Genomic DNA, 20,000 nt, shown 5'->3' with positions numbered 1-20,000 from the left:
GTGAGCGTTAGCATGTATCTTGTGAGACTGAGAGTTGTGTCTCTGAGCAGATCCTGGTCCACGGCGAGCAGAACGAGATGGCCCGTCTGAAGGCGGCGCTGATCCGAGAGTACGAGGACAACGACGAGGTGGACATCGAGGTCCACAACCCGAGGAACACGGAGGCCGTCACACTCAACTTCAGAGGAGAGAAGCTCGCCAAGGTGTGTGTGTGTGTGTGTGTGTGTGTGTGTGTGTGTGTGTGTGTGTGTGTGTGTGTGTGTGTGTGTGTGTGTGTGTGTGTGTGTGTGTGTGTGTGTTATATTTTAATAATAATGATGCCATTGCTCCGTTTCCCTGCAGGTGATGGGCTCTCTGACGGACAGGAAGTGTGTTCAGGGTCAGAGGGTCTCTGGGATCCTCGTTAAGAGGAACTTCAATTATCACATCGTCACGCCCGCCGACCTCTCCAGTCAGTACTCATCATACACTACACAGATACACATATCATGTGTTACACATGTCAATAAGTACCTGAAGATGTGGTTCTTTATACTGTTAATAAAACCTTTATATGAACGAGAAGAATTTAAAATAGAAATTAGCAAATTGTAATTTGGAGGACAAAGTCAGAATTTTAAGTTTCTCTCTTCAGACTACACCGATCTGTGATGCGTTCAGGTGCTCTGTGATGCGTTCAGGTGCTCTGTGATGTTTTCAGGTGCTCTGTGATGTTTTCAGGTGCTCTGTGATGCGTTCAGGTGCTCTGTGATGCGTTCAGGTGCTCTGTGACGCGTTCAGGTGCTCTGTGATGTGTTCAGGTGCTCTGTGACGCGTTCAGGTGCTCTGTGATGCGTTCAGGTGCTCTGTGATGCATTCAGGTGCAGTGGTTATTCTCTCTCTCTCTCTCTCTCTCCAGACTACACAGACCTGTGTATGAGCACAGTGACTCAGACGCAGGCCATCCCGTACAGCGGACCCATCTCCCTGCTTGTCAGCCAGCTGCGCTGCCTCGCAGGTACATCACTTCTATTATTATCATTACTAAAGTTATTAATATTATTATTGAGTTTTTATGATATTTTCTATTTAAAAACAATTGTTATTATTTAATTAATTGTAATATATTGTCATTGAATAGTTCGTTATACTCATTATTCCCTGAGAGAGGTCTTAAAGATGTGTATTCCCTGAGAGAGGTCTTAAAGGTGTGTATTCCCTGAGAGAGGTCTTAAAGGTGTGTATTCCCTGAGAGAGGTCTTAAAGAGGTGTATTCCCTGAGAGAGGTCTTAAAGGTGTGTATTCCCTGAGAGAGGTCTTAAAGGTGTGTATTCCCTGAGAGAGGTCTTAAAGAGGTGTATTCCCTGAGAGAGGTCTTAAAGGTGTGTATTCCCTGAGAGAGGTCTTAAAGGTGTGTATTCCCTGAGAGAGGTCTTAAAGGTGTGTATTCCCTGAGAGAGGTCTTAAAGGTGTGTATTCCCTGAGAGAGGTCTTAAAGAGGTGTATTCCCTGAGAGAGGTCTTAAAGGTGTGTATTCCCTGAGAGAGGTCTTAAAGGTGTGTATTCCCTGAGAGAAGTCTTAAAGGTGTGTATTCCCTGAGAGAGGCCTTAAAGGTGTGTATTCCCTGAGAGAGGTCTTAAAGGTGTGTATTCCCTGAGAGAAGTCTTAAAGGTGTGTATTCCCTGAGAGAGGTCTTAAAGGTGTGTATTCCCTGAGAGAGGTCTTAAAGGTGTGTATTCCCTGAGAGAGGTCTTAAAGGTGTGTATTCCCTGAGAGAGGTCTTAAAGGTGTGTATTCCCTGAGAGAGGTCTTAAAGGTGTGTATTCCCTGAGAGAGGTCTTAAAGGTGTGTATTCCCTGAGAGAAGTCTTAAAGGTGTGTATTCCCTGAGAGAGGTCTTAAAGGTGTGTATTCCCTGAGAGAGGTCTTAAAGGTGTGTATTCCCTGAGAGAGGTCTTAAAGGTGTGTATTCCCTGAGAGAGGTCTTAAAGGTGTGTATTCCCTGAGAGAGGTCTTAAAGGTGTGTATTCCCTGAGAGAGCTCTTAAAGGTGTGTATTCCCTGAGAGAGGTCTTAAAGGTGTGTATTCCCTGAGAGAGCTCTTAAAGGTTTGTATTCCCTGAGAGAGGCCTTAAAGATGTGTATTCCCTGAGAGAGGTCTTAAAGGTGTGTCTGTGCAGGAGACGTGGAGCAGCTGGAGGCGGAGAGAGTCACCGTCAGAGTGTTTAAGAGCATCACGCTGGTGCACGAGGCCGGCATGGTGCTGCTGGAGGTACGCAGTCATCTGAAGTCCTTCGGGGGAAAACACAACACGTCAGTTTTTACATGTGATTAAAAAGTGTTTCCTCCTCAGTGGATCGCCAACCCTCTGAACGACATGTACGCCGACGCCGTCACCACGGTGGTCCTGGAGGTCCAATCCAACCCCAACGCACAGAAATGTGAGGATACACACATCTGTCAATCAAACACGTCTGTCAATCAAACACACATCAAACACACATCTGTCAATCAAACACACATCTGTCAATCAAACACATATCATACACACATCTGTCAATCAAACATATATCAAACACACATCTGTCAATCAAAAACTATGTTACTGAGTATTAATAATGTGTGTGTGTGTGTGTGTGTGTGTGTGTGTGTGTGTGTGTGTGTGTGTGTGTGTGTGTGTGTGTGTGTGTGTGTGTGTGTGTGTGTGTGTGTGTGTGTGTGTGTGTGTGTGTGTGTGTGTGTGTGTGTGTGTGTGTGTGTGTGTGTGTGTGTGTGTGTGTGTGTGTGTGTGTGTGTGTGTGTGTGTGTGTGTGTGTTTCAGTCATGGAGGGGAAGAAGGAGGCGTTCGACATGGATCTGTTTGTGGAGCGGCTGGAGCTCATGCTGCAGTGAGTCACATTGTAACAGACGCTTTAAAACAGTTTATTACACGGCTTAGTTGAATACTCGAATCTGATTGGTCAATTCAGAATTCAACGTGACACGTTGTTAATCCAGTAGCACAGACCGCTGTCAAGCACTTATTGTCAAGGACGCTCACATCTGCAGAAAGAAGTCCGGTCGATTGAACTGTATGCAGTCTGCTTGTCTTTAGTTTCCCGTTGTCGCCCGTCTGAGAGCAACATGGAGGGCTTTAATTGTAATATATTTGGAGAGCACAGGATGAATGGTTAGTGGCAGATGAGTCCCCAGCGAAGAAAAGAAAAAGACAAGAGGGACAAGAAAACATCGGAGAAGTAACGGGGCAGAAACCCTCCTTTGTACGCAGCGGTCCAGACACAGACACCAAACGGCGACACATATTCAGAGTGCAGTTCCTTTGGCATCAGGGCAGGGATATCTAGATACTTCCCGAGGTCTGACATCATGACTTCTGCTACTTTTAAAGCAAGCAGCGATGTTTTCAAATCTGTAATCAAAGAGGTCCTCCAAAACGCTATCGAAGCAGTTCCTGCCGTTGCTACGTAGTTCAAACGGTAACAACGGACTATTTTTCTAAGTGGATGCATGTCCATTTAAATAAATACATACAACTATTTTTTAAATGTGTGTGTGTGTGTGTGTGTGTGTGTGTGTGTGTGTGTGTGTGTGTGTGTGTGTGTGTGTGTGTGTGTGTGTGTGTGTGTGTGTGTGTGTGTGTGTGTGTGTGTGTGTGTGTGTGTGTGTGTGTGTGTGTGTGTGTGTGTGTGTGTGTGTGTGTGTGTGTGTGTGTGTGTGTGTGTGTGTGTGTGTGTGTGTGTGTTGCAGCGACATGTTTGGAGGCGACTGTGTGAACTTCAGAGAGGGGAAGGATCTGAGCGTGACGGTGGACGGCGTCACGGCGACCATCGACCCGGAGACCAGAGTGAGTCCATCAGTGTTTCTCAGACCAAGGACCTCTTAGCCAATCAGAACACTCTCTCAGACCACCTGACTCCCCAAATATCCAGAGACTAAAGGCCTGCTCACTCCAACAGCTTCTCTAAACTCACTCCTACAGAGAGCAGTCAGTGTCTCAGAGCCCGTTGTTCTGTAGCGTCATGACACCCTTCATCTGACCCTCGTGAACTCAGACCAAATGTTCTTCTCAGACTTCAGGATTTAAAACATTTGAAAGGATGCTACTTAGTGAGCCTGAAGCATCCTCTGTGCTCCAGTCAGCCTGAAGCATCCTCTGTGCTCCAGTCAGCCTGAAGCATCCTCTGTGCTCCAGTCAGCCTGAAGCATCCTCTGTGCTCCAGTCAGCCTGAAGCATCCTCTGTGCTCCAGTCAGCCTGAAGCATCCTCTGTGCTCCAGTCAGCCTGAAGCATCCTCTGTGCTCCAGCCTGAAGCATCCTCTGTGCTCCAGACAGCCTGAAGCATCCTCTGTGCTCCAGACAGCCTGAAGCATCCTCTGTGCTCCAGCCTGAAGCATCCTCTGTGCTCCAGACAGCCTGAAGCATCCTCTGTGCTCCAGACAGTCTGAAGCATCCTCTGTGCTCCAGACAGCCTGAAGCATCCTCTGTGCTCCAGACAGCCTGAAGCATCCTCTGTGCTCCAGACAGTCTGAAGCATCCTCTGTGCTCCAGTCAGTCTGAAGCATCCTCTGTGCTCCAGACAGCCTGAAGCATCCTCTCTGCTCCAGACAGCCTGAAGCATCCTCTGTGCTCCAGACAGTCTGAAGCATCCTCTGTGCTCCAGACAGCCTGAAGCATCCTCTCTGCTCCAGACAGCCTGAAGCATCCTCTGTGCTCCAGCCAGTCTGAAGCATCCTCTGTGCTCCAGACAGCCTGAAGCATCCTCTGTGCTCCAGACAGTCTGAAGCATCCTCTGTGCTCCAGCCTGAAGCATCCTCTGTGCTCCAGACAGCCTGAAACATCCTCTGTGCTCCAGACAGCCTGAAGCATCCTCTGTGCTCCAGTCAGCCTGAAGCATCCTCTGTGCTCCAGACAGCCTGAAGCATCCTCTCTGCTCCAGACAGCCTGAAGCATCCTCTGTGCTCCAGACAGCCTGAAGCATCCTCTGTGCTCCAGTCAGCCTGAAGCATCCTCTGTGCTCCAGACAGCCTGAAGCATCCTCTGTGCTCCAGTCAGCCTGAAGCATCCTCTGTGCTCCAGACAGCCTGAAGCATCCTCTGTGCTCCAGACAGCCTGAAGCATCCTCTGTGCTCCAGTCAGCCTGAAGCATCCTCTGTGCTCCAGTAAGCCTGAAGCATCCTCTGTGCTCCAGTCAGCCTGAAGCATCCTCTGTGCTCCAGCCTGAAGCATCCTCTGTGCTCCAGTCAGCCTGAAGCATCCTCTGTGCTCCAGACAGCCTGAAGCATCCTCTGTGCTCCAGTCAGCCTGAAGCATCCTCTGTGCTCCAGACAGTCTGAAGCATCCTCTGTGCTCCAGACAGCCTGAAGCATCCTCTGTGCTCCAGACAGCCTGAAGCATCCTCTGTGCTCCAGACAGCCTGAAGCATCCTCTGTGCTCCAGACAGCCTGAAGCATCCTCTGTGCTCCAGTCAGTCTGAAGCATCCTCTGTGCTCCAGACAGTCTGAAGCATCCTCTGTGCTCCAGACAGTCTGAAGCATCCTCTGTGCTCCAGACAGTCTGAAGCATCCTCTGTGCTCCAGACAGCCTGAAACATCCTCTGTGCTCCAGACAGCCTGAAGCATCCTCTGTGCTCCAGACAGTCTGAAGCATCCTCTGTGCTCCAGACAGTCTGAAGCATCCTCTGTGCTCCAGACAGTCTGAAGCATCCTCTGTGCTCCAGACAGCCTGAAGCATCCTCTGTGCTCCAGTCAGCCTGAAGCATCCTCTGTGCTCCAGACAGCCTGAAGCATCCTCTGTGCTCCAGTCAGCCTGAAGCATCCTCTGTGCTCCAGACAGCCTGAAGCATCCTCTGTGCTCCAGACAGCCTGAAGCATCCTCTGTGCTCCATCCTGAAGCATCCTCTGTGCTCCAGCCTGAAGCATCCTCTGTGCTCCAGACAGTCTGAAGCATCCTCTGTGCTCCAGCCTGAAGCATCCTCTGTGCTCCAGACAGCCTGAAGCATCCTCTGTGCTCCAGCCTGAAGCATCCTCTGTGCTCCAGACAGCCTGAAGCATCCTCTGTGCTCCAGACAGTCTGAAGCATCCTCTGTGCTCCAGCCTGAAGCATCCTCTGTGCTCCAGACAGCCTGAAGCATCCTCTGTGCTCCAGTCAGTCTGAAGCATCCTCTGTGCTCCAGACAGTCTGAAGCATCCTCTGTGCTCCAGACAGTCTGAAGCATCCTCTGTGCTCCAGACAGTCTGAAGCATCCTCTGTGCTCCAGACAGTCTGAAGCATCCTCTGTGCTCCAGACAGTCTGAAGCATCCTCTGTGCTCCAGACAGCCTGAAGCATCCTCTGTGCTCCAGTCAGCCTGAAGCATCCTCTGTGCTCCAGACAGCCTGAAGCATCCTCTGTGCTCCAGACAGCCTGAAGCATCCTCTGTGCTCCAGTCAGTCTGAAACATCCTCTGTGCTCCAGACAGCCTGAAGCATCCTCTGTGCTCCAGACAGCCTGAAGCATCCTCTGTGCTCCAGACAGCCTGAAGCATCCTCTGTGCTCCAGACAGTCTGAAGCATCCTCTGTGCTCCAGACAGCCTGAAGCATCCTCTGTGCTCCAGACAGTTTGAAGCATCCTCTGTGCTCCAGACAGTCTGAAGCATCCTCTGTGCTCCAGACAGCCTGAAGCATCCTCTGTGCTCCAGTCAGCCTGAAGCATCCTCTGTGCTCCAGACAGCCTGAAGCATCCTCTGTGCTCCAGACAGCCTGAAACATCCTCTGTGCTCCAGACAGTCTGAAGCATCCTCTGTGCTCCAGACAGCCTGAAGCATCCTCTGTGCTCCAGACAGCCTGAAGCATCCTCTGTGCTCCAGACAGCCTGAAACATCCTCTGTGCTCCAGACAGTCTGAAGCATCCTCTGTGCTCCAGACAGCCTGAAGCATCCTCTGTGCTCCAGACAGTCTGAAGCATCCTCTGTGCTCCAGACAGCCTGAAGCATCCTCTGTGCTCCAGCCTGAAGCATCCTCTGTGCTCCAGACAGCCTGAAGCATCCTCTGTGCTCCAGACAGCCTGAAGCATCCTCTGTGCTCCAGCCTGAAGCATCCTCTGTGCTCCAGACAGCCTGAAGCATCCTCTGTGCTCCAGCCTGAAGCATCCTCTGTGCTCCAGACAGTCTGAAGCATCCTCTGTGCTCCAGACTGAAGCATCCTCTGTGCTCCAGCCTGAAGCATCCTCTGTGCTCCAGACAGCCTGAAGCATCCTCTGTGCTCCAGCCTGAAGCATCCTCTGTGCTCCAGACAGCCTGAAGCATCCTCTGTGCTCCAGCCTGAAGCATCCTCTGTGCTCCAGCCTGAAGCATCCTCTGTGCTCCAGTCCTCAAAGTGAACACAGAGCTACAGATCAGATGCACGCTGAAGGCTCTTTGAGCAGCTCTCACTGATCCTACTGTGATGTTCCATGTTGTTGTTTGTTTCTCATGTGTGTTGTTGTTTGTTTTCATGTGTGTTGTTTGTTTCTCATGTGTGTTGATGTTCCACATGGAGCTGCTGTGGTGTGACCTCAGACCTGACCACTGAAGTGTTATCCTATCGTAGTTCAAAGTGACATTGTGTTAGGATGACCCTGCATGGAGCTCTAACCCAGTGTGCCCTGCTCTCTGCCTGCAGGCGGTGTGTTCGGAGGACGAGACCCTGAGGGAGATGCTGGAGGTCTCGGTGCATCGCCTCCACGACGCCCTCAGCCCCGCCTGCTCATAGACCCGTCTCACACTAAAACCTTCTGACGTCTGTTTCCTGCTTCTTGAACAAAGACGGGCTCTTTGTTTTGAAACCTGGTTCCAAAGGAATCCCCATGTTTTTCTATCAGTGATCTGCAATAAAACATCCAACTGTGTTCTAAATGAGTGGTTTTTATCTCACAGAACATCCACAGTGTGTGTGTGTTCAGGTGTGTGTCCACGTGCGTTCAGGTGTGTGTCCACGTGCGTTCAGGTGTGTGTCCACGTGCGTTCAAGTGTGTGTTCAGGTGCGTTCAGTTGTGTGTCCAGGTGCGTTCAGGTGTGTGTGTTCAGGTGCGTTCAGGTGTGTGTATTCAGGTGCGTTCAGGTGTGTGTGTCCAGGTGCGTTCAGGTGTGTGTCCAGGTGCGTTCAGGTGTGTGTGTTCAGGTGCGTTCAGGTGTGTGTTCAGGTGCGTTCAGCTGTGTGTCCAGGTGCGTTCAGGTGTGTGTCCACGTGCGTTCAGGTGTGTGTCCAGGTGCGTTCAGGTGTGTGTCCACGTGCGTTCAGGTGTGTGTCCAGGTGCGTTCAGGTGTGTGTCCAAGTGCGTTCAGGTGTGTGTGTCCAGGTGCGTTCAGGTGTGTGTGTCCACGTGCGTTCAGGTGTGTGTGTCCAGGTGCGTTCAGGTGTGTGTCCAAGTGCGTTCAGGTGTGTGTGTCCAGGTGCGTTCAGGTGTGTGTGTCCAGGTGCGTTCAGGTGTGTGTGTCCAGGTGCGTTCAGGTGTGTGTCCAAGTGCGTTCAGGTGTGTGTGTCCAGGTGCGTTCAGGTGTGCGTGTCCAGGTGCGTTCAGGTGTGCGTGTCCAGGTGCGTTCAGGTGTGTGTGTCCAGGTGCGTTCAGGTGTGCGTTCAGGTGTGTGTCCAGGTGCGTTCAAGTGTGTCTCCAGGTGCGTTCAAGTGTGTGTCTCCAGGTGCGTTCAGGTGTGTATAGCTCTGACATTGCACTTGTGTAAAGTTATGGAAAGAGTGATAACAGAAAGGCTGACATACTATGTTGAAAAGAATGAATGACTCCTTATCAGAGTGGGTTTAGAAGAGGGCGGAGTACTTTAGATCCCCTGCTGTGCCTGGAGTCTGAAGTCAGGAAAGCCCAAGCGAACAAGGAGTGTGTTGTAGCTGTATCCTTTGATGTGGAAAAAGCTTACGATATGATGTGGAAGGAAGGGTTATTAATAAAACTGGACCTCATGGGTCTGGGAGGTAACGTATGTAATTATGGATGTTTCGTTTGGCCGTGCCATCAGACTCCGAGTCGGCAGTTCATATTCTCGAAGGCATGACGTTGAAAATGGAACCCCGCAGGGGAGTGTCATCAGTCCTCTTTTGTTTTCTATCATCTGTAAGAGTCGGGAGGAGCTGATAATTTATCCCGGGAAATGACTCTGACCTACTAACTGACAGAAGTTATTGAGTCTGTCAGTTTACTGCTTGGCTCAGATCCACCAACGTCAGCAAGATCTCACCTCTATTAACTCCTGAAGAACCAGGTTCAATGAATTGCTGTTTCAATTCAGACAACTCTCTAAATCTCTTTAAGCGATCCCGAAGGATTTTGATATCAGTAATGAGGTGTGGCCCTACCTAAGAGTGAGTGTGGCAGGGTGCCATCTTACCTTTGAAGCAGGAGAGGAGAGCACAGATGTCTTTTAAGTTGTCCCAGTCCAAAAGGTGGGATCAGTTTATTTGAAGACAAATAGGTCCAAACTAATACAGGGTTTTTACCTTCTCTCTTTACAACATTATACTCATACTGAACCTATAATGCTGTGATCATGTTCTAATATGAAACCCTAATTCACAGTTTTACATTTATTACCATCATTTGTAACTTCAACTGCCCCATTCAGTTGACATTTAAAAATCTCCCGATAGAATTTAGAGGCATCTCCTCATAAAAGACCGGTGTTAATAAAAAGCACATTCAAACTTTCCTTCAACAAATGAGTTCACATAAATTCCATACCTTTATTCCGACAGGTGGCGTGTACTAACATTCACAAACACAAACCTATCCGCATGAGTTCAGAGGAAGTTTCAACTCATTCAACCCAGAAATTCAAGAGATATTTACCCAGTTTGAGAGAACCTTACCGAGAGCTAAAACCCAGCTCTTCAGGGAGAGAGCTTTCACCGGGAGGGAGTATACCGGGGGAACCCCCCCCTCTCTGACATGGGGGTTTGGATTGTCGGTGGAAAAAACTGAAACTTTATTTGTAACGAGGAAAAGGACAGGTGAGGAGGTTAGGTTAACACTTTATGGACAAGATCTAAAGAAAGTGAAGACATTGACGTTTCTGGGAATATGGTTGGACGAGAGAGTCACATGGAGAACTCACATTGATAAAGTGGTAGATAAATGTAAAAGGGTTTTAAATGTTATGAGGTGCTTGGCAGGCACTGAGTGGGGGGCTGATCAAGCTGCTTTGAGGAACGTGTACACGGCCTTAATAAGATCAGCCATAGAATACAGACTAATAGTGTATGGGTCAGCTGCATACTCTTCTCAAAGAGACAGAGTCCAGGCACAAGCACTAAGGATATGCTGTGGGGGGGGCAGTCAGATCTACACCAGTGTCGGCACTTCAGGTAGAGGTCGGAGAAATACCTATTTCTTTGAGGAGAAAGCAGTTAATTGTTAATTACTGGGCAAATCTACAGGGTCATAAAGATACTCACCCTACTGAACAAACTGAACAAACAAGTTGGGAAAGTAATAACATTAAAAAAGAAAGTTTTTGTGTTTGCTTTGGAGTAGCACCTGAACTGTTTGCTCTATGAAACCTGATGTTCTTATATGACTCTGTTTCTTCAAGGTTGTATCTTCTTGGTCGAATGCACTTATTATAATTCTCTTTGGATAAAAGCATCAGCTAAATGTGATGTTTGTGTTTCGGAGTTATGTAAGGAACTCAAAGTTAAAGAATGGAATATTAGTCAGACGGTGTTATCAGCTGTTCCACCATGGTTGCTCCCTCCGCCTGTCGTAGATTTATCATTATTGAAACGGATACATTCAAAGAAAGATAAGATCAACGTGCACGCTCACGTGAACAGGGCACTTTATACAGGTGTTTACTGATGGATCCAAAAGTCCAGGAAAAGGTGAAACTAGTTGTGCATGTTTTGTTCCTGAGTTAAAAGTCAAAGTGGAAAGCGAGCGAGTGATCACATGGCAGTGTACTCAGTGGAGATGATCTCTCTAGCACTTCAGTGGGTAGAGGAAGTGCAGCCAATGAGAGTGGCCGTTTGCTCTGACTCCAGCTCTGGAGAGTATAAACAACTTATCGTCATTCTGTCGTCAGGATATTCTGCATGACATGATGTTTAGGTTAGTTCATTTGGGACTTGTTGTTCAGTTTGTGGTTCCAGCGCATGTGGCTGTCAGAGGGAATGAGGTATGGATCAAGTGGCAACAAGTGGATTGAAAGCAAAGCAGATTGATATAATGGGACCCATCAGTAGAGCAGAAGTCAAATCAGTTACGAAAGGTATTATCAAGCAACAATGGCAAAAGTGATGGGACAGTAACACCAAAGGAAGACATACCAGATACAAAGGGAAGTAGGAAAGCACGTGGGGAGTCAGAGAACAGAGCATTATCAGCAGGATCACACTAGGTCACTCTGGATTAAACTCATCACTGCATCTGATTGGAAAACATCCAACTAGCAGCTGTGAAGGTTTCCGACAATCAGAGACATCATGTATTCTTTAGCTGCCCGAAATATATACCAGACGAAGACTCATTCTGAGAACTGCCCTGGAACAACTTAACATCAAGGACATGGACTTCAAGACAACTCAGGTAATGAAGTTCATAAACTGATCTTCAAGTTTCTCAAAAGCACTGGTCTGAGGACAAAGATTTAACATGAACACTCAATAACTCAACAGTAGGTGGCGATATATGCTCCAAGTGGAAGCGATTCGCCATTAAAGCAAAGAAGAATAAGAAGAAGTTGTAGTTCCTGTTCTGGCCTGAGGGCAGCAGAGAGCCGCAGAGCCGTTACTAACCCAGAGGTTATAGAACGAGAAGGAGAAGAAGAAGAACATCCAAAACAAACCTTCCACACGTGGCTTCGTTATTCTGTTAAAACTACAGACTGGACCGACATGGACGAAGATCAGACGGTACGTTACTCCCTTTCCTTTGTAGATGACGTCATCCGGAAACAGCTGTTAGCTTTAAAACAAACAAGATATTTTTATTCAGATTTGTGTCAGAATGTCTTTATTTGTCCGAATTCTGAGATAATTAAACACTGTGTGTGTGTGTGTGTGTGTAGGCGGGGTACAGGGAGCCCTGCACGGTGTGTTCAGCCGTGGAATGGGGAGTTTCAGACGAGGGTCGCTTCTTCTGCAAGTCCTGCCACAACGTCATCGAGGTAAACAACAACAACACGACTGAAGCATTTCTCCCAGATGCAGATATGTTCTCCTTCAGCGCTGTGTTTCTGCAGCAGTGATATAGTAATGGTGATATCTGTTTCCATTGACCCCCTCAGAGGAGCAGGGAGGTGGTGGAAACGACCTTCACTCCTGGAGCCAGCCGGATCACCACCATTGGCCGAGGGACCCGGACCAAGAGGACGGGTACTAAACATGCTAACGTTCATCAGGTGTAACCTTTTCCATTAGTGTGTGTACACACACACACACACACACACACACACACACACACACACACACACACACACACACACACACACACACACACACACACACACACACACACACACACACACACACACACACACACACACACACACACACACACACACACACACACACACACACACACACACACACACACACACACACACACACACACACTACTGTGGACAATCCCCCTGTAGCAGGAGCACTTTGGGGTGAAGTGTCTCAGGGACACAGCGACATGCTGACTGCAGTGGGGTTTGAACCTGTGACCCCTGATCCCAACACCAACGCTCTATCCACTGCGCCACACGCCTCACTATAACACCCCTTGCTGTTGAATATCATCCAATTATGTGCAATACATACCTGGCTGCTCGATCCTCAGAGCTGTGACAGGATGTGTATTTTGTAAATTGTGTAACTTTTTATTTATCGTATTATTTATTATATTATAAATTGTTTTTAGCTTTAATACTTTTTAATGCATGTAACACTTAGCTTTCTGTGGCTCTTCTCTCTCTACGTACATTTCCCCTCTGGGACTGATAAAGGTTCTGATCGGTGGCGGACTGGCCCCCCCCCCCCCCCAGACATTTACTAGTGGGACTGAATTTGATTTGTTTAGTCCCAGTCCAGATTGTTTCGAAACCTTTTGTGAACATTTTCATAATTTTTTTGAAGATTTCATAATTTTCATCTTTATCGTGTGTGTGTGTGTGTGTGTGTGTGTGTGTGTGTGTGTGTGTGTGTGTGTGTGTGTGTGTGTGTGTGTGTGTGTGTGTGTGTGTGTGTGTGTGTGTGTGTGTGTGTGTGTGTGTGTGTGTGTGTGTGTGTGTGTGTGTGTGTGTGTGTGTGTGTGTGTGTGTGTGTGTGTGTGTGTGTGTGTGTGTGTGTGTGTGTGTGTGTGTGTGTGTGTGTGTGTGTGTGTGTGTGTGTCAGAGGGGGGGCGGCAGTGGAAGGTGTGTGAGGGGTTCCAGTTCATCCTGAAGAACCAGGCTGACGTGCTGCTCTCACTGGGAGTCACTCCGCTCTTTAAGGTTCAGCTTTATTTAACTATTTCATTATAATGTCGTATTATTTTATATTTTATTTACCCTTATATATATATATATATATATATATATATATATATATATATATATATATATAGATATATATATATATATATCTATATCTATATATATCTATATATATATAGATATAGATATATATCTGTGTGTATTCCTAATAGCCATGTTGCGTCTGAGCAGCTGTCTTTAGTGATGTGTTGCCCGTTCTTCAGGACTCGGTGCTCTGCCCCTTCTGGAGGATCTTCCTGCAGAGGAGCCGGCAGGCGTACGTCCACGACCCGGTGCCGAGCAGCCGAGCGGTGCGTCTCCTTCATGTGCTCTGTCCACGAGGGGGGAGAGAGAGGGGGAGAGAGAGGGGAGAGAGAGAGAGGGGCAGAGAGAGGGGGGGGAGAGAGAGAGGAGAGAGAAGAGAGAGAGAAGAGAGAGAGAGAGAAGGGAGAGAGAGAGAAGGGGAGAGAGAGGGGGGAGAGAAGAGAGAGAGAGAGAGAGAAGAGAGAGAAGAGAGAGAGAGAGAGACTGGAGATAGGCTGGAGATAGGCACTGCTTAGTCCACTCCTCCATCGTGAGACCCCCCGGAGGTCCAAGCTGGCCTTACATGCTTCCATCTTGAGGTTAGTCAGTTAGTTAGTTTGTTAGTTAGTTAGCTAGTTTGTCAGTTAGTTAGTTAGTTAGTTAGTTAGTTAGTTAGTTAGTATGTCAGTTAGTTAGTTAGTTAGTCAGTTAGTTAGTTAGTTAGTTAGTTTGTCAGTTAGTTAGTTAGTTAGTCAGTTAGTTAGTTAGTTAGTTAGTTAGTTAGTTAGTTAGTTAGTTAGTCAGTTAGTTAGTTAGTCAGTTAGTTAGTTAGTCAGTTAGTTAGTTAGTCAGTTAGTTAGTTAGTTAGTCAGTTAGTTAGTTAGTTAGTTAGTTAGTTAGTTAGTCAGTTAGTTAGTTAGTTAGTTAGTTAGTCAGTTAGTTAGTTAGTCAGTTAGTTAGTTAGTTAGTTAGTCAGTTAGTTAGTTAGTTAGTCAGTTAGTTAGTTAGTTAGTTAGTTAGTTAGTTAGTTTCCTTACGGACGTAGCTTTTCTCAGACGCGGAGGGATACTGACTTGTTGTGAAAAGTAACTACAATTCTACCCGTGGTATACGCTCATGATGTCACGGCTAAGAACCAATCAGATGGCTTGATTTAACTTGTCCGTTTTATAAATATAAATAAAAGATATATTTATAAAGGTAACCCCTCTCTGTTTCAGGGCGACTCCGAGGCGTCGGCCAGCGAGACGGAGACCATCGCGTCGAGCGCCGCATCCCTCACAGGTCAGGCCTCACGCAGGCACTCTCCGGACGTTCACTGAAACATACACCTCTTCAGAATGTTCTGGAAATCAGAAATTGGAAAAGAACGAAGTCAGAATTGAAAGATGTTTACAAAAAGTTGAACTCTTGAGAACAAACAGAAAGAAGATGTTTTGGGAAGTAGTCTGGATTGTGGGAACGTGTGTGTAAACGATGATGGCTGTGTGCACAGGGAGCTGCAGCGACGTGTCTCGGTGCTCGGGCTCTCTGGACGCCGCCGGCTTCCTGTCGGCTCGCCTGCGGCGGAGCGGCAGAGCTGTGATGAGCATGAGGAAAACACTCGCTCTGATCCACCTGGCGCTCACCTGGAGCCGAGAGGCGCTGACGCTCAGCGACCTGCTCAGGTAACACAGATACACTCCTGAAGGTCAAACAGCTGATAGACTCCTGAAGGTCAAACAGCTGATAGACTCCTGAAGGTCAAAATGCTGATTGACTCCTGAAGGTCAAACAGCTGATTGACTCCTGAAGGTCAAACAGCTGATTGACTCCTGAAGGTCAAACAGCTGATTGACTCCTGAAGGTCAAACAGCTGATTGACTCCTGAAGGTCAAACAGCTGATCGAATCCTGAAGGTCAAACAGTCAAACAGCTGATAGACTCCTGAAGGTTAAACAGCTGATAGACTCCTGAAGGTCAAACAGTCAAACAGCTGATAGACTCCTGAAGGTCAAACAGTCAAACAGCTGATAGACTCCTGAAGGTCAAACAGTCAAACAGCTGATAGACTGCTGAAGGTCAAACAGCTGATAGACTCCTGAAGGTCAAACAGTCAAACAGCTGATAGACTGCTGAAGGTCAAACAGCTGATAGACTCCTGAAGGTCAAACAGTCAAACAGCTGATAGACTGCTGAAGGTCAAACAGTCAAACAGCTGATAGACTGCTGAAGGTCAAACAGCTGATAGACTCCTGAAGGTCAAACAGTCAAACAGCTGATAGACTGCTGAAGGTCAAACAGCTGATAGACTCCTGAAGGTCAAACAGTCAAACAGCTGATAGACTCCTGAAGGTCAAACAGTCAAACAGCTGATAGACTCCTGAAGGTCAAACAGTCAAACAGCTGATAGACTGCTGAAGGTCAAACAGCTGATAGACTCCTGAAGGTCAAACAGTCAAACAGCTGATAGACTGCTGAAGGTCAAACAGCTGATAGACTCCTGAAGGTCAAACAGTCAAACAGCTGATAGACTGCTGAAGGTCAAACAGCAACTTCACACCTCTGATAAAAAGTCAAAATTAAAAAAAAGACCAAATCCTGAAAAAAGACACACAAAATACACAATTCTGAAAAAAATGCCAACTCCTGAAGGTCAAACAGCAGCTACACTCCTGAAGGTATAAATCAAAATTATGAAATAAAAGACAAAAAAAAAAAGAGACCAAATTATGAAAAAATACCAAATACTGTATTGTCCCCGTAAGGACATGTGTTCTGGACTCCGTCCTGCAGCTCTGCATACATGTACAAACATAGTGGACATTCAGAGTCATACACCGTTTGAACAAACCCAATACACAGACGCACGACCCTCATGGCCAACCGGCTCGATTGAGAGATCGATGTGACTCCTCTGTTTCCAGGTTGGTGAACGAAGGCCACGTCCCGTACGTCAACGCTTACCAAGACCTCCCCGAGGAGATGAAGCTCCATGGCAAGGACGCTCTCATCTTCAGAGTGCAGGTCAGACTGTGTGTGTGTGTGTGTGTGTGTGTGTGTGTGTGTGTGTGTGTGTGTGTGTGTGTGTGTGTGTGTGTGTGTGTGTGTGTGTGTGTGTGTGTGTGTGTGTGTGTGTGTGTGTGTGTGTGTGTGTGTGTGTGTGTGTGTGTGTGTGTGTGTGTGTGTGTGTGTGTGTGTGTGTGTGTGTGTGTGTGTGTGTGTGTGTGTGTGTGTGTGTGTGTGTGTGTGTGTGTGTGTGTGTGTGTGTGTGTGTGTGTGTGTGTGTGTGTGTGTGTGTGTGTGTGTGTGTGTGTGTGTGTTGTTAACGTGTGTTTGGTTGTTCCCGTCAGAGCGTCCCGACCCACCGGGCGGTGCATAAGGAGGCAGAGGCTCTCGCTCTGTTCCTGAAGCTTCCTGCTTTTCCTCCAATCAGCCGGCAGAGTCTGCTGCACCCCGCCCTGCTGAGCCTGCGCTACCTGACGGAGGCCAACCTGCCCGGTAACAGCAGCACTGTCTCTATGCGATGCTAATCGATGCTACTCACTGTTAGCCATGGTTTTTGAACTTATCCGTCTTTCTTTTTATTTTATTACTTATGTCTGCTTGAGAAAAATCTGAATTTTCAGAGAAGTCAGATTTCTGAGATGTTCATGAAAAGACAAAATCTATGAATGCAGTATTAGAATGTACTCAGGTCCACACTCAGGTAGATAGCACTCAGGTCCACACTCAGGTAGATAGCACTCAGGTCCACACTCAGGTAGATAGCACTCAGGTAGATAGCACTCAGGTCCACACTCAGGTAGATAGCACTCAGGTCCACACTCAGGTAGATAGCACTCAGGTCCACACTCAGGTAGATAGCACTCAGGTAGATAGCACTCAGGTCCACACTCAGGCAGATAGCACTCAGGTCCACACTCAGGCAGATAGCACTCAGGTCCACACTCAGGCAGATAGCACTCAGGCAGATAGCACTCAGGTCCACACTCAGGTAGATAGCACTCAGGTCCACACTCAGGTAGATAGCACTCAGGTCCACACTCAGGCAGATAGCACTCAGGCAGATAGCACTCAGGCAGATAGCACTCAGGTCCACACTCAGGCAGATAGCACTCAGGCAGATAGCACTCAGGTCCACACTCAGGCAGATAGCACTCAGGTCCACACTCAGGTAGATAGCACTCAGGCAGATAGCACTCAGGTCCACACTCAGGCAGATAGCACTCAGGTCCACACTCAGGCAGATAGCACTCAGGTCCACACTCAGGCAGATAGCACTCAGGTCCACACTCAGGCAGATAGCACTCAGGTCCACACTCAGGCAGATAGCACTCAGGCAGATAGCACTCAGGTCCACACTCAGGCAGATAGCACTCAGGTCCACACTCAGGTAGATAGCACTCAGGTAGATAGCACTCAGGTCCACACTCAGGCAGATAGCACTCAGGTCCACACTCAGGTAGATAGTACTCAGGTAGATAGCACTCAGGTCCACACTCAGGCAGATAGCACTCAGGTCCACACTCAGGTAGATAGTACTCAGGTCCACACTCAGGCAGATAGCACTCAGGTCCACACTCAGGTAGATAGCACTCAGGTCCACACTCAGGTAGATAGTACTCAGGTAGATAGCACTCAGGTCCACACTCAGGCAGATAGCACTCAGGTCCACACTCAGGCAGATAGCACTCAGGTCCACACTCAGGCAGATAGCACTCAGGTCCACACTCAGGCAGATAGCACTCAGGTCCACACTCAGGTAGATAGTACTCAGGTCCACACTCAGGCAGATAGCACTCAGGTCCACACTCAGGCAGATAGCACTCAGGTCCACACTCAGGTAGATAGCACTCAGGTAGATAGCACTCAGGTCCACACTCAGGCAGATAGCACTCAGGTCCACACTCAGGTAGATAGTACTCAGGTAGATAGCACTCAGGTCCACACTCAGGCAGATAGCACTCAGGTCCACACTCAGGTAGATAGCACTCAGGTAGATAGCACTCAGGTCCACACTCAGGCAGATAGCACTCAGGTCCACACTCAGGTAGATAGCACTCAGGTAGATAGCACTCAGGTCCACACTCAGGTAGATAGCACTCAGGTAGATAGCACTCAGGTAGATAGCACTCAGGTCCACACTCAGGTAGATAGCACTCAGGTAGATAGCACTCAGGTAGATAGCACTCAGGCAGATAGCACTCAGGTCCACACTCAGGTAGATAGCACTCAGGTAGATAGCACTCAGGTCCACACTCAGGTAGATAGCACTCAGGCAGATAGCACTCAGGTCCACACTCAGGCAGATAGCACTCAGGTCCACACTCAGGTAGATAGCACTCAGGCAGATAGCACTCAGGTCCACACTCAGGTAGATAGCACTCAGGTCCACACTCAGGTAGATAGCACTCAGGTCCACACTCAGGCAGATAGCACTCAGGTCCACACTCAGGCAGATAGCACTCAGGTAGATAGCACTCAGGTCCACACTCAGGTAGATAGCACTCAGGTCCACACTCAGGTAGATAGCACTCAGGTAGATAGCACTCAGGTCCACACTCAGGTAGATAGCACTCAGGTAGATAGCACTCAGGTAGATAGCACTCAGGTCCACACTCAGGTAGATAGCACTCAGGTAGATAGCACTCAGGTAGATAGCACTCAGGTCCACACTCAGGTAGATAGCACTCAGGTAGATAGCACTCAGGTAGATGGCACTCAGGTAGATAGCACTCAGGTAGATAGCACTCAGGTAGATGGCACTCAGGTCCACACTCAGGTAGATAGCACTCAGGTCCACACTCAGGTAGATAGCACTCAGGTAGATAGCACTCAGGTCCACACTCAGGTAGATAGCACTCAGGTAGATAGCACTCAGGTAGATAGCACTCAGGTCCACACTCAGGCAGATAGCACTCAGGTCCACACTCAGGTAGATAGCACTCAGGTAGATAGCACTCAGGTAGATAGCACTCAGGTAGATAGCACTCAGGTAGATAGCACTCAGGTAGATAGCACTCAGGTCCACACTCAGGTAGATAGCACTCAGGTCCACACTCAGGTAGATAGCACTCAGGTCCACACTCAGGTAGATAGCACTCAGGTCCACACTCAGGTAGATAGCACTCAGGTAGATAGCACTCAGGTAGATAGCACTCAGGTAGATAGCACTCAGGTCCACACTCAGGTAGATAGCACTCAGGCAGATAGCACTCAGGTAGATAGCACTCAGGTAGATAGCACTCAGGTCCACACTCAGGCAGATAGCACTCAGGTAGATAGCACTCAGGTAGATAGCACTCAGGCAGATAGCACTCAGGTCCACACTCAGGCAGATAGCACTCAGGTAGATAGCACTCAGGTAGATAGCACTCAGGTAGATAGCACTCAGGTCCACACTCAGGCAGATAGCACTCAGGTAGATAGCACTCAGGTAGATAGCACTCAGGTAGATAGCACTCAGGTCCACACTCAGGTAGATAGCACTCAGGTAGATAGCACTCAGGTAGATAGCACTCAGGTAGATAGCACTCAGGTCCACACTCAGGCAGATA

The 20,000-nt window shown here is 48.2% G+C and overlaps 2 protein-coding genes and 1 pseudogene across 3 annotated transcripts in view; all 3 read left to right on the top strand.

The window, feature by feature from the left end:
- Positions 1-7,848, top strand: part of cpsf3 (cleavage and polyadenylation specific factor 3) — a 14,603-nt gene extending 6,755 nt beyond the window's left edge. Inside the window, exons 7-14 of the mRNA XM_079642194.1 lie at positions 51-203; positions 343-451; positions 899-997; positions 2,159-2,250; positions 2,332-2,419; positions 2,800-2,866; positions 3,726-3,822; positions 7,616-7,848. Of these exons, the coding sequence (XP_079498320.1) occupies positions 51-203; positions 343-451; positions 899-997; positions 2,159-2,250; positions 2,332-2,419; positions 2,800-2,866; positions 3,726-3,822; positions 7,616-7,705 (795 nt within the window). The 3' untranslated portion in view covers positions 7,706-7,848. The remainder of the gene's footprint in view (positions 1-50; positions 204-342; positions 452-898; positions 998-2,158; positions 2,251-2,331; positions 2,420-2,799; positions 2,867-3,725; positions 3,823-7,615) is intronic.
- The window catches only part of LOC307016319, a 264,046-nt pseudogene that overhangs the window by 119,616 nt on the left and 124,430 nt on the right, over positions 1-20,000 (top strand). The gene's annotated exons all lie outside the window — the stretch shown is intronic.
- The window catches only part of taf1b (TATA box binding protein (Tbp)-associated factor, RNA polymerase I, B), a 20,850-nt gene continuing 12,415 nt past the window's right edge, over positions 11,566-20,000 (top strand). The window contains exons 1-9 of the mRNA XM_079643293.1: positions 11,566-11,851; positions 12,007-12,105; positions 12,226-12,313; positions 13,319-13,416; positions 13,662-13,748; positions 14,682-14,745; positions 14,957-15,128; positions 16,368-16,467; positions 16,794-16,941. Coding sequence (XP_079499419.1) covers positions 11,834-11,851; positions 12,007-12,105; positions 12,226-12,313; positions 13,319-13,416; positions 13,662-13,748; positions 14,682-14,745; positions 14,957-15,128; positions 16,368-16,467; positions 16,794-16,941 — 874 coding nt within the window. The 5' untranslated portion in view covers positions 11,566-11,833. The remainder of the gene's footprint in view (positions 11,852-12,006; positions 12,106-12,225; positions 12,314-13,318; positions 13,417-13,661; positions 13,749-14,681; positions 14,746-14,956; positions 15,129-16,367; positions 16,468-16,793; positions 16,942-20,000) is intronic.

The sequence above is a fragment of the Notothenia rossii genome, assembly GCF_949606895.1.
Source record: "Notothenia rossii genome assembly, chromosome: 8".
Classification (NCBI taxonomy): Eukaryota; Metazoa; Chordata; class Actinopteri; order Perciformes; family Nototheniidae; genus Notothenia; species Notothenia rossii.
The sequence above is the reverse complement of the archived record's forward strand: the minus strand, read 5'-3'. Positions and strand labels throughout refer to the sequence as shown.